This window comes from Triturus cristatus, chromosome 3_2, assembly GCF_964204655.1.
Source record: "Triturus cristatus chromosome 3_2, aTriCri1.1, whole genome shotgun sequence".
Taxonomy (NCBI): Eukaryota; Metazoa; Chordata; class Amphibia; order Caudata; family Salamandridae; genus Triturus; species Triturus cristatus.
This window is the reverse complement of record NC_140584.1, coordinates 777,733,857-777,753,857: the sequence shown is the minus strand read 5'-3', so window position 1 is coordinate 777,753,857 and position 20,001 is coordinate 777,733,857. Positions and strand designations below refer to the sequence as shown.

The following is a 20,001-nucleotide window of genomic DNA, read 5'->3' as shown; positions in this document are numbered from 1 at the left end:
GCGATGTATCGCATGCGATGCAAACAATGTTTCCCGTGACTCTATGAACATAGTTTACCTTCTAAAGTGCCCACGTTGGAAAAACGGAAATGAAAATGAAAATAAGACTTAATGAACACAAGAGTAATAGTAGGACAACATTTTTTACATCTATTATTGCATCACATTTTCGGGCATTTAGTCACAACATCTGCCAACTGAAATTCATGATTCTTGAAACTGTTGAGATTAAAGAGGGTAGATTCCAACGAAAATAACTTTTACAAAGAGAGAACTTTTGGATAAGAAGACTGGATACACTCATGCCTAATGATTTGAATGACCAGATGGAATTTAGTTGTTGTTTATAAGTGTTTTCGTTTATATGAGTTGATCTTCCTAAATTGTCTAAATTAATGAGCTATACTATCTTTTTATACATTATTCAGGTACACAGTGTTAATTAATATTTATTTGTTTTGTATATTTTTTAGAGCATTCTAACAAGATCTTGATTCTATGTGAAGCAGCCAAAACCTTAGAGTATTTTAATTTATTTTATTTTGTCACTTGGTTAACTTCACTTGTATTAACCACTCTAAGATGGCCCAGTTTACCCATTTATTTCTGGTGATTTTTCTTGGTAAATATTCTCTCGTTACTTGAATGTTGGTGTCAATATGGCTGCACATCCGAACCCTGAGCAACATCGGGGACTGAAGTAGTTAAAATTTTCTTGACGCGTTTACTATGTATCACTTGCGGTAAACTTTATTTCACAATTTAGCCACTTGGAGCACGGTTTATGGTCTCTTTTTAAAAGGTATTCAAACCCCTCACGATGAGCATGCACCACGATGTATTGCAGGTAAACTTATAATATGCGTTGAACATCCATACGCTCAGTAATACCAGGGACTGAACAGTAAGAATTTTAGTGAGGGGTCTACTTTGCATCACTTGCGGTAAACGTATTTTATGATTGCATTGATCTTTCACTATTACTAGCACTTACAACCTTAAATCTCTGGTTCTCGTTTTAAGTGTTTTCTATTCTTTTTAAACATATGTCATGATGCAAATCTTTATATTACAATTGGCAATTTTTTAATTTTACTTGATTTCCTATTTCTTTTTAAATGTATGTCAGTGTATCTGTTTTCAAGTAGTATCATATTGATTATCTAATTCCTGTTTGTTAGAATGCGTTTTCACCACACTCATATTTCTTTGTAGAATCGTTGTCCCCTGGCGAAGGACAATGCCAGCCCAAAATGCATTGGGATGATCTACACTTGTGAATGAATTTTCAAGCCAATCACGAACTATAAATTGCTACAGTAAAATAAAGAGAAATGATGAAAAGTTGGGATGGATGGATATAACCCAAAAAGAATGTATTGTTTAAATAAATTACATCATTGAAAATCGATCAACGGGTTGAACTGGTGATTAATGTGAACACTCCCTCTTTGGGGAATATAGGCAGTAAGGGGACAATCCCCAGGGAGGGGAACACTATAATTTCCATATGTTACTACACACTTCATAGATCAGAAAGTGGTACCCTGCTGCACATACGTACCTTTCCTTAAATTGAAAAAAGATTACAAAGGAGTGCTTGATCCATTCACGCTTATTGTTAACTTTCTAAAAATGGCATTTTCAGAATTATGACTTAAAATCCGACTTTACCATTAAAGAGGATTTTAAATTGCAATTCTTAGGAAACCAAGTAAGGCATTTCTACCTGTTCTCAAGCAAAGGTTGTCAGTAAGTCATTAATATTCTTTGGGAGGGGTAGGTCTTGCAATGGAAAAAAACTAATCTGGCAGTTTTTCACTACCAGGACATGTAAAACATGAAAGTACATATCCAACTTATTAAAGAAACTGCACACTGTCTTATAGACTGTTTAGGGCCTAGCCTAGTGGTGACGTATATGTATAAAAGGGGAGTTTTGGGTCTGGCAAAAGGTTTATTTTGCCAGGTCGAAATAGCAGTTTAAAACAGCAGACGAAGGCTGCAATGGCAGGCTTGAGACATGTTTAAAGGGCTACTGAAGTGGGTGGCACACAGAGTGCTACAGACCCAGTAGTAGCATTTAATTTGCAGGTCTTGGGTAAATGTAGTACCACTTTTATAGGTACTTAAAGTAAATTAAGTATGCCAATTCAGGGTAAGCCAATTCGGCCATGATTAGTGGAGAGACCACAAGCACTTTAGCACTGCTCAGCAGTGGTAAAGTGCAGAGAGTCCTAAGGCCAACAAAAGCGAGATCAGAAAAATGAAGGAGTAGGGCAAAAGGTTTGGGGGAAGTCACCCTATGACTGATAGGTCTAACAAGTATTATGGACATTACAGACTAATCTCTAGGAACCCAGGCTAATTTATGGATTATTGATTTCTCAATAGATACAGAGATAGCAGTAAATATCGACTTCTATTCAAGTTTTTCAATGATTCCCTCCTACTTGAGCTCATGATTTCTCTACTATAGATAGTTAGACGATGATTGGATGCTTTACAATGATCATGGAAACAAACTATTCTTGGAGTGGTCTCATGCAAGACGGTTTTCAGAGCAGTGATTAATTTAGCTCTTTCTTTTTAGCAGCTCTGAAGGCTAAGGAGTATAAGCACTATCCATAGCATTTCTATTGAAGTCTGTAAACTTTGTTTGCAGGGCATTACTTCAGTTGCAGGAGTAGGATCAGCTTCTCTCCTCCTTCAGAACAGATTAGACGGCCTCTGTTCTGTAAAATAAGTTTTTCAAATGATGAGGCTCAGAATATGTACTGGACATATTTCCATGCCTCCCTGCACACAAGTATTATAATACTAGCATTTTCTATGCTACTAAACCGTTTGTCTAACAACAAATTCAGTCATATCTGATGATGTAGCTGAATATCACAAACATATAATAAATAATGTCCATTGTGCAAATAATGGGTCCAGCAAGGTCACCCACCTACTACACTGACAATGAAAATTACATGCCATTATAATACTCAGAAACACCCCACTGTGACACAAAGAGTAATAACAGTCTGATAGAGCCTTTGTTCATCAAACCAAAATGAATTATGAAAAATCTAATCAGGATTCACAACTAATGCTAGCAAAGTGTAATTAACTGAGTGAAATGATAATATACTGAGTGAAAAATATTCCCTAATTAATACAAATACTACATTATTAAAATACAGACACTACAATTGTGTGGAATTTCTGTGTAGTCACAAAAGTGTTGTATAACACATCCAGTGCAAGCCATAGCTATATAGGTGCAATCAAGCAAGTACTAAAAAGAAAGATGAACTATAATTTAGGTGCCCGGATTTTTAGAAGGAATACAATACCACTTTTCTTGGCGGGTCAAATCACTGTGTTGGAGATGTTGGTTCTTCTTAGACTCTTGTTTACTTTTGTAATATTCCAATGGCTTTTACAAGGACCTATTTTGCCACCTTAAAATCATTTATGATTACACTTGTCTGGGCAGAAAACATCCCAGCATTAGCTGGGAGATATTAACAAACTTTATTGCCATGTCACCAAAAAGTAATTTGCCAACGTCTGAACCAGAAGACCGCCAGATCGTCCACACCCTATCACAGAAAGAAAAGAGTCTTATCCTTTTGTGCTGTACTTCTTGAGAGGTCCTAGGGATGGGGTGAACATAGAAAGGTGCACCTCATGCTCATGACACAAACTTGAACAAAGAATGAACAGGGAGGTGTTATATTCTCCTCCAATTCCAGTAAAAAATAATCCCTGGCTTGGGGCTATGACTGAACTCAAAGCAATTGCGGAATTACATGCATCAGAAATCAGATCTGTGCTCAACCAATTCCCAGGGGCATAACACAAGCCCCTGCTGTGCAGGGGGATCCTAACCCTCAGAGGGCCATCAAATCTTTACGGGTCCCCATTCAGCCCAAGGCTAATGAATATCTGCGAGATATGAGAGACACAGGGGGCACTCATCACATTGTACAGGAGAAGCATCACTATCCCTCTTTGCAAGTCATTCTTCTCCTAGCTCGGCTCCATTATGATTATATTAGCATAGTACCGGCCAGCAACAAAGAATGAGTTGGGCCAAATTACAAAAACCCTATGACAAGTGGGTTTAAGGCACCACATTTTTACTTATACTATCTTGCTGCCCATGCTGAATTTGCTCATCATGGATACACAATATCCATTGGGTGCCTCGGGTAGATCTGGAATGTGGCCTAGTAGACATGGACCCCATTCAGGTATATCTGTATTGCCAAACTCCTTGTCCAGACTGGGAGGTCCACACAGTCAACTGCTTGGGCTGGGTGCTGACACAACTGGTGGCTAATCCCTTCGGTTTGCAGCCCAAGTCTAGATTGCTCACTACCTGTATACCCTTGATGCTGCTCACATGGGGCACCTTTGTGTGTTGAATCAGAAAAAGCTTAAATAGAAGGGAGAAATGTTCCCAAATTGCAAATTCCTCCCCTTAGAGGGCTTTGGCCAGGTGCGGTTCGTCCATTGGGGCGTTGGAGTGTTGCCCCCCCGCACCCGCGCACCCGCCCGTGGCCGCAGCTCCCTCGGTGTCTCTGAACTTAGTTTACTTAAGTTCAGAGACGCCGAGGGTGGGGAGAACTGACAATGCATGTCAGTCAGCATGACGTCGGACCGTGGGCGGTCCGGCGTCATGTTGACTGACATGCATTGTCAGACCAGGCAGCACTGCAGCACAAGTGCGCATGAGTGGGCATGGTGAGCTAATTTTTAGCCCATGCCCAGTCATGCGCACTTGTGTTTTCACGGACTTGAACATGCCCATTAGGAGCCCCTCGGTCTCCTAATGGGCAGGCGGCGGGCGAGGAGTAGACTGTCCCCTCAGCCAATCCTGGCACTGCAGCGGCGCCAGGATTGGCTGAGGGGTTGCCACGCAGTGCTGACGTGCTGTTCCAGTTCGAAGAGGGCAGAGGCGCCAACGCGGACCAGGAGCAGAGGCGGTCAGGTAAGTTTTCCTCTTAATTTTAAATATATAAGGCTTGTTTGTAGTGTTTATAAAATGTGTCTTTAGTGTTAGACATGGGCGTATTAATAGCATTGGTATTTCGACATATAACGATGTTCCTATGTGTTTTTTGACTGGGTGTTCGCAAACCCTGATCGCTAAATGGCGTTTACCTGTCACGTTAACGAGATGGTTAAGTGCGGCAGGAACTGTTCGCTTGGCTATTCGGATTTGGGGAAAATGAACCGTTATTTGGGTAAGCTTGTGTTGGTTGCTTGAGCCACGTGTGAGCAGAAGCTATAATGGAAATTACATTTTTCTGTTCTTCTGAACTTAAAATTCAATTCCCCGCTGGGCCCCCTCTCTTATTATCAGGACGATAGAATATTCTGAAGAAAAAGGACTGCGACGTAGAGTACTCATTAGTGCATGATAACCAGGTTTGCCTGGCCTGGCACGGGAAAACAGGGTATTTTATTCAAGCATTTCACTATGCCAGCAGAATCTCCTTATCTCTCGTAATTCTAACTTCCTTTAAGAAATATATTCCAATGCTCACTATTGCTGTTTACTGCAAGCTACGTCTCTTCAGCCCAAACACTATTCTCCCGTGCGACCCCCCCGCGCCTGATCCCCCCCTCGCGACTGCTCACACGTTCGTTTGCTTCCTTTGCAAGCATTTTATGCCCTACCACTTTCAAATGTCACCAGCCGCCCCTGGCTTTGGCGACTCGCCTGCCTCCTCCACGCTAGATACTATCATAGTGAAAGAAGATAGCGGTCTAGTCAACAAGCCTGGGTTATTTAACGAGGGGTGCTGCGCGACCGCAACCAGCGGGCGCATCGCTGGCGTGCCTAAGGCAAGCCTGCCTGTGCCCGTCAGCGTCCCGGAGGCGGCAAGGGCTGGAAATGCTGCCGGTTTCCACCCCACTTCTATTGGTCATGTGCATTATAGTCGGGCTGAGCTGCTGGGTATCAGGAAGCTGGTGAGTTGCTGTTTCCTCAAGCCCTGAACCCTGTGGCGAAGCCACACGCCTGTAATATGTGTAAATGGGAGGCCGACCTGTCTAGTAGGGAGCTTAATGGGGAAAGTGTGTCAGGGCAGCCGGGCGGCACCCCCTAGATACATGTCCCCGGGAGGGCAGCCCATCTTAAGGCTTATGGGTTGAACACCCGCTCTATAAGAAAACACGAGCTGCAATTGTAAGATCTATTACTCAACAATAACCCTGACTTAATGTTTGTAACAGAGACCTGGCTCAATGAGGGCTCCAACCCCACTATTGCCAGTGATATTCCGCCTGGCTATCTGATCATAAAGAAGGATTGGTCGGTAGGCAGAGGGGGAGGAATTGCTATAATTTTCAAAAAACTATTTTCGTGCTCTATTCTTCCTATCAAGGAGATAGATGGTGTTGAAAGCCTTGGCTTTCTCTTCACCGCATCTGCGAATTAGGCCATAGCAGGTGTACTTATTTATAGACCTCTCGGCCCTGCCAGTAAGTTAATTGAGTCACTTAGCCAAGTCGTTTCTCCTGTTGCCACCAAATACAAGCATTGCGTGGTGTTAGGAGATTTTAATATCCACATGGGTAACTTGGCCGAATCTGAGTCAATGAAATTGCGGGATTTCTTGGAGATTTTTAGTCTGATCCCCTATGTTCACCTTCCCACCCATGAGAAAGGACATATTTTAGATCAGATATTCTCTAATATCAGAATAGAAACAGATACCTCGCTCCCATTGGTGTGGTCTAATCATTTCCTTTTAGGCTTTAGAGTCCCGAGGAATTATCCCGCCCCCAATTCCACCGCACACCTCGCCCACATAGTTTCAGACCTTTCTGCCAGAGGACCCCAGAGGTCATAAAGGCAGCATTGAGTCATCATCCGATCCCTTTCAGCAGCGATCTCGAGATAGATACTCTCAGTCTGGAGAACTGGCTAGAGGGCCGAGCTCTTGAACTGGCCCTCCTCACCACCCGAGTAGCTAAATCCACCTGCGCCTCTGCTCCTTGGTTTACTGAAACTCTTAGGAAAAGCAGAAGTGCTTGCAAATGGTTGGAGCGAGTGTGGCGGACTAAGTTCAACCCTGAGGACAAAGCTAGAAATAAACAGCCTCTAAAGGCCCCCTATAATAGATTGGGTTAATCATATTGCTGACTACTTCTACAATAAAATTTGGACAATTCAAAAGTCTTTCATGAACTTATTTCCTGGTAAGGAAGAGTACTAGGCCCCTATGTCTGTCCAGCCCTGGCACCAGACCCTCTTTCACTCAATTTCTGCCTATTTCCTTAGAGAAATCCCTCGAGATAATGAATTCCTTGAAGTCAGGTTCCCTTTCGGACCCCTGCCCAGCAAAAAATACAGTCGGTCATTGCAGGGAGCTTAAATCCTGCTGTCAACCTGGTTTTAAATTACTCATTACAAACGGGGCAGGTCCCTAGTCGCTGGAAAAAGGCCACAATTATTCCCCTATTGAAGAAACCCTCTGCAGATCCAACAGAAGCCTCTAATTATAGGCCTATATCGCTGTTGCCCTTTTTTTCCAAAGCCCTAGAAAAGTACGATAACCTACAACTGACTGAATGCGTGGAGGCCAATTATGTACTCCATATTCAGAGCCCATCTCAGCACCGAAACAGTCTTATTGGAAGTCTCTGAAACCATCAAAGAGCAACTAGAAAGAGTAGGAAGTGCAGTGCTGATACTTTTAGACCTTTCCACGGCTTTTGATACTGTGCCCCATGACCGGCTGCAGCAAAGTCTGCCGGAATGCGGCATTGGGGGTATGGTACTCAAGTGGTTTGCTTCCTTTTTGAACGACCGCCGGCAGGAAATTTGGTCCCCCCCTTTTCGGCCCCCATTCCACCTATGAAGGTGGGGGTCCCACAGGGGTATATCTTGAGCCCGTCACTGTTTAATATTGATATGGCTCCTCTTGCACTCCTAGCTGAGTCCCACGATACTAGGATAGCATCATACGCCGATGATACTAAACTGCTGTTTACGTGTGACAAAGGCTCTGATTTTAGAGGTGAGGAGATCAACACCTGTCTGACGGAGGTTTTCTCTTGGCTACGGCTTCATCAATTAAAGTGCAACCCAGAAAAATCAGAAATTATTTTTTTTGGTTGTCCGCCCTGCGAATCATGGCACCAATTGTGGCCTTGGAATATGCTCCAGTTAGTTTCGTGAAGAACTTAGGGGTTAAGCTAGATGCCACCCTAACAATGAAAGCCCAAATTCAGACTGTTGTTGGCACGTTGGCTGCTGAGTGTTAGATCTGGGGGTCTCTAGTTGGCAGAGGTAAGTACCTTAGACCAAATAGGGACCCTTGCTTCTAGTCAGGGTACAGGGACACACACGGTAGATAACCCCTGCTCACCCTCTAGGTAGCTTGGCTCGAGCAGACAGGCTTATCCCCAAGGCAATGTGTAAAGTATTTGCACTCTCTCCCCACAATGACCCCACCAGTACACCACAAAGGTAGACCACACAGGTATGTATATAAAAATATCTTTATATGATGTAGCAGGAAGAAGTATGATCACTTCAGGGTATGTTGCACACAAACTTAATGGTTATACTAGGTTGCTAGGAAGTTTCTTTTACTCTACGGACAGTCTCAAGTCTCTTCTCGCTATCACAGGGGGTATTACAGCAGTGCTGTAATATTCAGGCAGTTCTTCTCACCGTGCGCGGTATGCGGCAGTTTCAGCGTGGGCAGATTCTTCCGTGACAGCCCCGGCTGGTCACATCCACTCTTCCGCCCGCTCTTGACAATCCAACGAGCGGCGGGAAGGCAGTGCGGCCCTTCTCCTCCTGGGCTCACAGGCTGGGGCACGCTGAAGGCACTCGCCGCTCCCTCGACGAAGACGGGTCACACCGTAGACTTGGGCACCACTCCACCGGCTTCTCGGGACGTCCGGATGTCGCTTGGCCAATCCCACCGCGGCTTCAGCGAGGGGGGGCTCGACGCTCTCAACCAATGAGAGGGCAACGACTGCTTAGGATGTCTCGATGACGCTGGCCAATCCCAGCGCGGCGTTTAGTGAGGGGGCTCTCCACCAATGAGAGGGCAGCGGGCTCGATCTTCGCCTTGGAAGCGCCGGCAAGGTACGGCGAGATTGCGGGGCGATGTGCGGCCCTCTGGCAGGGCAAAATCCTCACGGCAATAGGGATTGGAGGGTGTGGGCCACGGACAGGCCGCCCTCAGGTCTCAGTTGATAGCCTAAAGCAGGATTCACAAGGGAAGGCCACACAGTCCTCCGACCTTCGTAAACCGGGATTTCAGCAGCGGCTGGCAAACTCACGCTCCCGGCCCTTACAGCACAATCGTGATAGCTGAAGTCAGCTTCTTGGGAACCTTTTAACCCTGGTTTCCAGAACAGAGGCCAGCTCTTCTCAGGCCCTTGGAGATTCAGTTAAAGACACAGCACACAGCAAAGTCTTGGTAGTTTCAAGTAGGCAGGGGCACAGCACACAGCAAGCCCTTCTTCTCTCCTTCAGTTGCACAGCAGAACAGGTCAGCCCTTGGAGCACACAGCAAGGCAATCTTCCTTCAGTTCTTCAGCGGTCCTTCTTCTGGCAGAGGTTCCTCTTGATTGTAGAATCTCAAAATCTGTTGTCAGGGGTCTTGTATTTATACCCCTAAAAGTCTTTGAAGTCTTTGTGCAAGTGGGTCCTGAACCCGGTCTGATCTAGTTCTGGGTGTTGCTGGAGCACTTTGTTTTCCTGGCTTCTGCTTTCTTTTCAGAGTGAGGGGCAGAGTCGTCAGCCGCCCAGCAGGGGGTGGAGCCAACAGTGTGGCAGGCAGGCACAGCCCTATTCACTCCCAGGTGCTATCTCCTCCATCCACTCTACTTGCAAATGTCACCATTCAGCAAAGGGCTGACTCAGCCAACCTCCTGGGGGATCCCCAGCCCCTGTCACTCTCAAGCCAGACAGTCAATCCACAAGCATGCCCAGGCACGCAGAAGGGTCAGACAAGAGAACAGCTACTCTCTAAAAAGTACTATTCTCCAACTCAGGATTTAAAAACAACCTCTCCTAAAAGATGTGTTATTAAATGCTGAGCTCAGGGATATCAAACACTCATGTCTTATCTTGTTCCTATGAGAAGATAGGCGGATAGCCATTGGCACCAGCCTCCCCCATGTTAGCCTATGGAGCAAGATAACCTTGCAGCAGTGAACACACAAAATGGCCGCTGTTCACTACCAGAGCATGATACCTGCACTAGTACATGCTCTACCTTTTACATACACTGCACCCTGCCCAGGGGGGTACCTTGGGCCTTCTATAGGGATGACTGACGTGTATAAAAAGGGAAGGGTTAGGCCCGGTCAGTGTGGACACTGGCCAGGAGGACATGGCAGTCCGGGGACTGCAGGCAGGCCTGCGGTGGCAGGCCTGAGACACCATTTTAGGGCTACACAGGTGGGTGGCGCAATCAGCGCTGCAGACCCACTAGTATCATCTGTCATCACCAGCCCTGGCACACACAGTGCACTTTACTAGGGACTTCACGGGGATACAGATATGCCAATCAGGTATATCCAATCAATATGATATTTTACACAGGGAGCACTTACACTCTGGCACTGATTAGCAGTGGCAGAGCGTCCAAAGCATCTAAACCAGCAAAAACGAAATCCAGCACAGCATCAAAAATCCAGGTAGCAGAGGCAAAAGATAGGGGAAAAACCCACGCCAAGGATGTCAGGTCTAACACGGAGGAACACTAATAAAGTCAATATCTGTAGAATCATACGTAGCCTTTCAAGTAAGTCTAGGTCATCCAGTTTTTCTAGTTCAATGGTGTCTTCCCCCCCACAACTCTCCTGTTGGCCATAGGGTGACATGATACTCTCAAACGGAAACCAAAACAAAGGACCTGGTTACTAGAGCTGATTTACTCTAAGTACATGTGCCACCATCACCACCACCAAAAAGATGCACTTCTTCCCCTGGATATCTGCTGCACCTGTTCTAGTTCTCCTGCTCCCAATCGTGCATATAGAAACACCTTGTACCCTTGCACCAATTTATGTGAGGCCCCACCAAAACAAATGCGGTGCCCCTGGATTTTGCCTCTGGCCATGACCGGTCTCCTGGGTCATGGCATTAGTACCGAGGGTGTCCTGGGCACCTTTCTGACTGCTAGGCGTGTTAACACTGTGTCAAACCTGCTGACCTCCATATGCCACCACTCTGTTTGGACCCTCTGGACTGCAGCTGAACACTTCTACATGTGATTCTGATCCATCTATGCCAAGATGTTGATGATGATAATATATGTGCTTGTGTCCATGCATAGTCACACATTTATGGTGTCAGAAAGTGATAGAGCTATCATTGTAGAAGACAAGTCTTGTACAGGAGAATGGACAGTAGGTTTGATTGGGTTATTAGCAACTGGAGTTGAACTATTCTGAATGTAGGGTTATTTATTATAACTTACAGTATTGATACACCCAGCATGGTCGTTTCAGTTTACTAATATACATCAGTTTAATGTTGACAACAAGACAAAGCAAGGGAATATTATTGTGAGACAATTTATTGTATAATTTTATACACTGGCATTTACATTATAGGTAACTCAAGAATGATCCCTGACTCTCCTTAAAGAACCAACTCTGGGGCTTGAGGCTCCCCAGTCGCTGTATCTCCTGTACTCGCCGGGCCTCAGGTAGTACTGACGCCCTCTGTAGTTGGGCTCTTCATAGAAGACCCAGTGCCCATCCTGTACGTTACAGGAGTAAATGTCATTGTAGCGGAATTGCTCATGAACATGTGGGCAATCTTCAGAGAATTCCATCATTTGGCCACCAAAGTTCTCTCGTTCATAAACCCTGATCCTGTAGGATCCACGGTGCTGGATAAGAAACAAGAAGAGAAAATAAATGATGGAATAACCTTTGTTAAAACATCCACAAGTAACAGAAAAGAACCCAGATTTACATTCTCATGAAATGGTAATACATTCCCAAGTACAATGTGAATAGCTATTTCTGTTTTTCTAATCAAGAGCAGGTTATAGTTTGCTTTGCAGAAACACGTGTCTTAATCAGAAAGCTAAGCAAAATATAAATCATTGATGTGCTAAAAAAGCCGACTGTGAAGACGAATATAACAAAATGTCAGCATTTAGTATACTAATATTATTCTAAATCAAACTAATATTATAGTATTAAAATATTATTTTAAAATAATAAAATTATAGCTTATGGTAAAAGACATTTGTAAATCCCTATGGAAAGTATTCAGAAAATATAAAAGACTGGTGGTTCACATTTTTCCTTGACTACCATTTTGCTCGAACTATGATTTAAAAAAAGATGTGATAAGATATAAAGATTAGATTCCATGAATATTATACAGAATTCTCATGACTTCCCTGTTTCTGAACACAAATTGTATCTAAGCAAAAAACACATGCCATTCAGTATGAGAAAACTGATTTTTAACTTCTTCGATAGTACTGTCTACGCCCGACCTTGCAGGGATCTTTTTAGCAAAGAAGATTCCTATCATACAATTTGGCATTACATCACATTTGTGCTCAGCTATGCTTTTCTTGTGCAACTCCTTACAATTTGAAAGATGGAGTGGAGAAAACTGGCATCAATGGAACTATGTAACTTTGCCTTATTGTTTTCCCAGTGATATTAGTTTAGACTGCATCTCTTGCAAACTTTTAGACTATGCACCCACTTTGCCATGCAAGATTTACCTGAGGTTCTGAGTGTCTGATGTAGTTTTAAAGCATAACTATAAAAACCACTTACTTGAGGAGTCAAGCGGCATGACCGGATGGAATCATTGTAACCCATCCACTGCTGGAAGTCAGGGTACTCGCCCCTCCTCAGGTAGTACTGATGTCCTCTAAAATTGGGGTGTTCATAGAGTATCCAGTTGCCACTGTCCACTCGGATGGAGTTGCAGCGACTAAAGAAAGGACTGAGATCAGGACACTCTGAGCTGCACTCGTGGGAGCGGCCTTGAAAATTCCTGTCCTCGTAGAAGATGATCTATTGTGAATAAAAATAAGAAAGTTTAATTATACAGAATAAGAAACACATAGGGGCTGATTATTATGCCGGTTGTGAACCCTTTGACCTTAGGTCAGAGGCTTTATGACCGACATCGTCAGTTTCAATTCTGACAGGCTGATTATGATACAGGCATTCAGAATTAAAACAGGGCAGTCATTCCAGCTGGCGTCCGACAGGCTCAAGGAGCCCGTTGGCCAGTTGGAACCGGCCAATAATCCAAATGGACGGTGTAAACCGGATTATGATGCACAGTTTCCGGCAGGATTTCCATGCCGGCCCTTCCGACATGGAAACCCTGTCGGAAAGACTGTCTGGGATCCCTTTCCATTGCGGCCTCCAGTTGGTGTCTGAGATGGCACATATGGTGCCCCTCGTTTAATCCCTGCACCTTGTGGCAGGCACCTTTAGGTTGTGAAGTGCTTTTCCATAGGGCACACAGTGTTGTGTGACACAGCTCTAGAAATAGTGGTCCATATTATTGCACTCAATAGCAGCAACAGTACTTTAATTGTATAGAATAGCAGACTGCATTAAATTATTGCCTGAAGGTAATTTTAATGGAAATTTCAAACAGAGCCTGCTTATGAAAAGGTCTGAAAAGGAGCGTCCACCAAAAAAGTTTAAATTCAGTCAGTCATCTTCTGGGTTCCCACCTCATGTAGATCTTGGGAAAGACAAATATCTCAATAAAAGAACAGCTGTTAGCTCTACCATTGAGAATGCCTTTAGGATTAACACAACTTAATTCTTAGGTCGCAAAGTCCGCCATACTCATTTTTTTAATCTTGTGTCCTGTAGGAACAAAGATTAACGAACATAAATCCAACATCGGAAATCAGGATTTAAAATCAATTTAAGCTAAGTATTTCTTTGAACAAGCAATGTGATTGCACAAACAAGTTTTAAGGTTTGCGAAAAAGTAACTTTACTGTGAGGAGGCAATTTACCAAATGGAGAATGTAACAATGATTTATTATACTTAAAGTTTAAGGTATTAGATTCCTATTTTTGCAGAAATCTTGCTTTCAGATTGTTCATGTGCTTCTGGTGAATGTACTGGTATTTCTAGAAACATCAAGTAGTTCTAAATACTATGAAATGTGGAAGATGTAATTTAGGAAGCTGAAAACATTTTGAATATGAATCAAACTGTGAATTAATGAAATATCAATTATATTTTATAAAAAGTGACAAAATTAAAGCGCAGGATTAAGTGTGATTAGTCACACAATGTTATATGGATCTGTTGAAGGTACGCGACTAAAGTCACATCAGCTATGTATTTTTGAAACATAGATTAAAACTCACTATGTGCAAGAAAACATCTTGGGCTTATGATATATATCAGGAAGAACAAAAAAGAGAGTAAGTACTGTTGCGTGGGACCATCCCTATCCCGAGGTATATATATCACAATCAACTTATACAGACCCAAGATAGATAGCTCTGTAATGCTTGTAGTGCCAGGCACCACTGGGGTTTGTTAGAAGAACCCTCTCACACCAACCTAGCTGGTATCATGCTTCATCATCGGGTTCCCAGCTGAGTAGCCAAATGCTACCCAGCTGTGCTACGACGCCTGGTTACAGAGGAGCGGGAATTTTTTGTGTGTGTGTGATGAAGTAGTGTGAATTAAAAATACATCTGGGGATTCGTACTGTTAAATTACTTATTCCCAGCGGCCCAGGTTATGTTAAAAGCAGAAATGCGGATTGTGATACTTATGAGATAAATGGCATTGAACACTTGTTGTCCAAAAACAACAGTTATGAACATCCAGGGTGGAAAGATTCCTCGACCAGTGAGAAAAAAATCTCCATCAAGTTGTCGGAATCATTTCCGACCAACTCAGATTCAGGAAATCTGACCAACCGATTACGATGGTTCCGAATACCATTTAGTCAGACTGCATTGACTTCAATGGGAGCCTATGTTCCGAATGACAACACAGGTTCCATTGAAGAAAGGGGTGGTGCTTGCCACACTGTGCTTGGTTGCAAAGAGGGGTCCCTTGGTACCCCCAAGGATCCCAACCGGAGGGCTCCGGGTGAAGAGGGCCTGCTATGGGAGCCCAAAGTCAGTGTCCGACAGCCTTTTTGTGTCGGACAGACTGATTTGGAAAGGCTGTCCGAATCCGACATCGTAATACATCGGTCAGAAACGCAGGTCCATAGAGCTGTACGATTGAGCTATGACCGACTCGAAGTCTCTGAGTGCTGGTCGGAACCAAGTCAGACAGACTGAACAGTTACCTTCCATCATAATCGGTTAGTCAGAAATGTTTCCGAGTCGGTCGGAAACATATGTTCCGACACGGTTTAGGGGAATCCGACTGTCGTACAGAGCCTTTCTGACTGACATCGTAATCAGCCCTTTCATATGTTATTTCTGCAGATGGGCCCTAGTTTTGAGGTGAAGCTTTCCAAGTAATGTAATAGGTCCCCCATAGAGGATTGTAAAGGTGGACGTTCAGTTACAGTGTTTTTGTCTCACTAAAAGCTTTCTGTCATGTATGCAGGAGCACTTTTAGGGCAAGATGCCTGCTTATCTACAATAGGATAGATTTTAAAGTCAGATTACACAGAGATTGTTTTTCTTGAATGGTAATCCAATTGAGGCCTCACAGCGCCTAATTTGTAATAGAACATGTGCCAAAATATGAGCAACGGCGGAAAGTTTTTTTCAGAGGCCCATGACCAGTGCTTGCGGGTTGCCGAGTACTAAGATTGCATAGTTTTTCATCCACCCTAAACCTGTTTAATCCACCATCAGACACTCCTTGTCTATTTTCTCAATCTTATGAGATATTTCTTGCCTCTGAATTCTCCCGCTGTCACTGTTTTTCCATCTCTCTTCCTCCTTCTTCCCCTCTTTTGTGTTTTACTCTCCTAATCTGCCTCACTGCCTGTTGAGGAAAAATACAGGCCGTTCCCCAAAATTGACTGCTTGTGGGCTCCAACTGCATCCACTGGCCCAAATTAAGCACTTGGGTCTAGTCACAATTTGTTTTTATTGTAATATTCAGTGAAATAGTGATGTACAGTACACAGCACCGAGGCTCACTCTAGCTTCGCAGAGAAGCTTCCTGCTTGCGCTATGGGTGTAGCTTGCATTGGTGGAGCGCCAGGGGCGTAGCTTGGTCAGTAAGGCTGAGGAAGGTTGGGCTTCCAATTTCCCACCAATCATGCTGGCATATAATATTAATATACATTATACAACAAACAGGGTGCATGTTAAAATACATTATACAGGGTGCATAAGAGAGATTTAAGTTGCAGTGGAAAGGGTGAGGAATGCAGATTGTGCTAAGTAAAAGAATTACAATTTTATTTTAAATAACTAACATTTTGAGGACTTTAAAAACAGATATGAGAGAGTGTGTGTGTGTTTTTATCAGTGTGTGCCTACAAAAATCCCAGTTAAAATCCAACAGACACCTCACCATACACAGCAACTGAAAGCCGACTGAAAGTACCTGTACCTAGCTATTCATCAGAAGACAAAATTATTAGAGGGGTGTAACTTCCCAATTACGCCCCCCCCCCCGAAGCTACGCCCCTGTGGAGCAGATGCAGTAACATCGGTGTCTAGACGCCAGGGGGCCAACAGACCATGATTAATGCTGTATTTCACACAGCAGCCAGAGGGGTATTTACTTCCTGCTTTTACAGCGAGTGACAGCAGGCTACATGGCTGGTCTACAGGCTTCATTAACCTGAGGTTCTGCCACAATGAGGCAGTGTGCGGCCTAACGTTGCTCTTGGGAACTGCAGTCCCTTCGAGCCTACTTAGAATAGGTTAAAGGCTGCCAATCATGCAGAGTTCTACCTCCTCCTTGGCTGTTAAAAAAATAGGATTGTACAAAAATATTATATCACCTGCAAACATTCACGAAGGGGACACATTTTGCAACTTTATGAATTTGCAGAGTTTCTATATTTGCAAAACTTTGTGTCTTGGTGATATTTCCATTACAAAATATTTTTTGCCAGAGATTGTACTGTTTTTATAGGAGAATATTCCCGTGTCTGTAACACTGTATTGCCGGGGTCAGACTGGGGCAGAAAATAGGCCCGGACACCAAAATAAAAGTGACCCCCATTAGCGAATCAGATTGCTAAAAAAGTGACCCACATTTGCAAATATGGCAGTTTTGAACTTGTTTAAGAGATGTTGAATAGGTGTTTTGCAAGACACATTGTATAGGTGTTTTTGCAAGGTATGGAGCTGCACGAATTTCTGCTTGCTGCAGGCAAGGGTTGTGGCAGTATCCGGAAAATCAACAGTACAAATTGGACACAAGACCATAACGCAGGTCAACAAACAGCCAAAAACAGACCACACCAGGCCTTCGGCACTGCCTGATAGCCCTTTAGGCCAGTCCGATACGGAGTATGGGTTTTTTAGGCCAGTCCGATACTGTGTATGGATTTTTTGCTCCAAACGTATTTTATGGTATTTTCACATTCTCTCTTTTTAAAGCACCAGCCTCATGAAGTTTGTGTTGTTTTGAAAAATACCTGCTTTGGGTGTTCGAAATGAGGACGTAGATAACAAGCGAGGCTGATCAGGTTTATTAACCGCACACTTCTACAGTACACTACTGCTTGGGTGATTGAAGGGTAGAGGCAATCCACCTCCCCTGTAAAAAGTGCTGCCGAAGTTCGGATCTACTGCCTTGATGTGGGTGTGTCATGACCAAAACCACAAAAAAGGAACGTCGTAGAGGGGCAGGCCTCTACGTTGGTGTATGTAAATAGGCGAACCACATTCACACACTGTCCATAGTGTGTTGCACCGGAAAAGCAGAAATAAAGTGAAAAACATGGCAACTACTTTTCACACCTAATTAATTGAATGTATGTGCACTGTGAATGCGTATACACTGGGCAATGCTTCCATATAGTTATAAATGTACATCCATGGCCATCCTTTACTTACCTTGCCCATGTTGGCTGCTGGATGGCTGTGAGACCTCGGTGCTGTGGGTGGGCGCACAGCAGCCCTTATATACATCTTCACCTGCCACTATCTGCATGAGAACAATTCAATGAATGCTGCAGCTGTTTCCGTCCAGTGAGTCAAAGGCGCAGAGAGCCCCTCTCGCTGCCTTTACTCTGCTGCTGCTGCTGCTGCTGATGCTGTTTGCATGTTGCTGAGCAGGCGTTTTTGATGCTTGGGGACAGCGACAAAAGGCGCCATTGTTCATTTGTTGAAGGCAGTGTAGTTAATTCAGAAAGCGTTCTACACAGAGAAAAACCTTTCTGGACAGTGTAGCCCGGCCTTTTTCTGATGTTTGTCGGCGTTTCAAGTTGCGCTCACTAAACATGTCTGTGTGGTCTGTCATCTAGGAGTGGAAAGAAAATGTCTCGTGGGGTGTCAGTGCCATGAAGGTGATGTCTGTTGTAGATGCATTACATCATTGAAATTGCAAAGGGCTGAGTTAGGAACATCTATATATTTTGCTGTTGTATTATATGTAAGAACAGTTTTCAGGATAAATCAAGTCCAGCACAGAGGAGGAAAAAAACAGAGATTCATTTTGCGCTAAATTCCCGCAGGGCCGCGTACACTGTCATCGCCAACTAGAAGTTGGCTTTAGTTAAATTACTCCATGGTTTCTTGGGTTGATTTGAATGCACCCTTTTACAAGTATCGCTCCATGTAGAGTTTTCAAACAGCAAATCTGCTTGCGAAATCTCTGCAGGTGCAGAAAAACCTTAAATAGCAGCTTGTAATTCCGCAGCCTTAAAGAGAAAAAGACAAACGACTAGTTTACTGGTAACCACTTCCACATAAAGAATTCAAATTAAGGAAGCCCTTCGGCACAGAGCAGGTACTAATCTTCTCTCAACCCCCAAATATCAAGCAATTTCCGAAATCTCATCCCACAAATCAACAATGCTGGTTGACACAGCAACAAAAAACAAAATTGCATATAACTTCTAAAGTTAAAATGAAAAATAAAATTATAACCAGGCTCAACAACGCGTTAGAGAACAAGACTCAAGTGACTGCAATTACCCACAGAACCCTATAAAGTAATCAACAAATATAGGGGCATATGTGCAAGCCCCTATTGCCACTACAATGTCACTTTTATCAACGTTGTGATGGCGATAGGCGCTTTACCTTATTTACTAGAGCTAAGCCACTTAAAGTGGCTTAACACAGCCTCGTAAACAAGTACCACTTTCACGCTATGGTTAGCGTGAAAGGAGTGAGCAGTGGGTGTTGCGGTGGCCGTTCCACGGCACAACCTATTGGTTTTGATGCTGCCCCTATGTACAAGGGCAGCATACTATTGCAAAGATACTGAATCCAAATTATGAAGAAAAGCAGGTTTATTTGCAGCACCTCTAAGGTGTCCTCCCAGGTTGACCTCCAGATGCAACTGGAGGCAACCAAGTGGAACATTCAGTTACAAGCACTCTAAAGGGAATGTGGAACACATATGAAAATACACAAAGCGCATGCCAAGGAAACAAGGGCAAGGGAGGCAGTGAAATACATGCACACTTATAATGAAGGAATAAAATATATGTGGATGAAATGCAACACATCCCCCTCATTAGGAAAAGAGACAAAGGGGACAGGGGAGGAGGGGTTAAACAAAATCATTAAACAATTTCGGAGCATGTTTCAACTGAGTGTTAGTTTTGACTCTGGAAGCCACTGTTTCATTGTTCTGTCCACTACACAGGTTTCCATTCTGGTGGTCAGTGTTCCTAGAATCACAAATCTGTGAAAGCGAATGATCAGGACATTTAAGAACCCTCCTGGTGTTCCATAGCTTACCATCCTGAGTGATTATGCTGTTGCTAAAGTCCTTCTTGACCTGCATGGCCTTTCCATATCTATTGGAACCTTTATTGACCAGACCAGGTTTTAAAACTTTGACCCAATCACCTACCCTGAAATCATGTGCTTTCGTTCTCCATTTATTAT

The 20,001-nt window shown here is 43.7% G+C and overlaps 1 protein-coding gene across 1 annotated transcript; it reads right to left on the bottom strand.

Annotated features, from left to right (window-relative positions):
• Window positions 1-11,537: 11,537 nt before the first annotated feature.
• On the bottom strand, window positions 11,538-18,113 carry LOC146858090 (gamma-crystallin-3-like). The gene is made up of 3 exons (XM_085646874.1): window positions 17,995-18,113; window positions 12,787-13,029; window positions 11,538-11,873 (listed from the first exon to the last, which is right to left on the bottom strand). Exons 1-3 carry the CDS (start codon window positions 18,067-18,069, stop codon window positions 11,598-11,600), a joined length of 594 nt encoding a protein of 197 aa, XP_085503000.1. The 5' UTR covers window positions 18,070-18,113; the 3' UTR covers window positions 11,538-11,597.
• Between the last annotated feature and the right edge of the window lie 1,888 nt (window positions 18,114-20,001).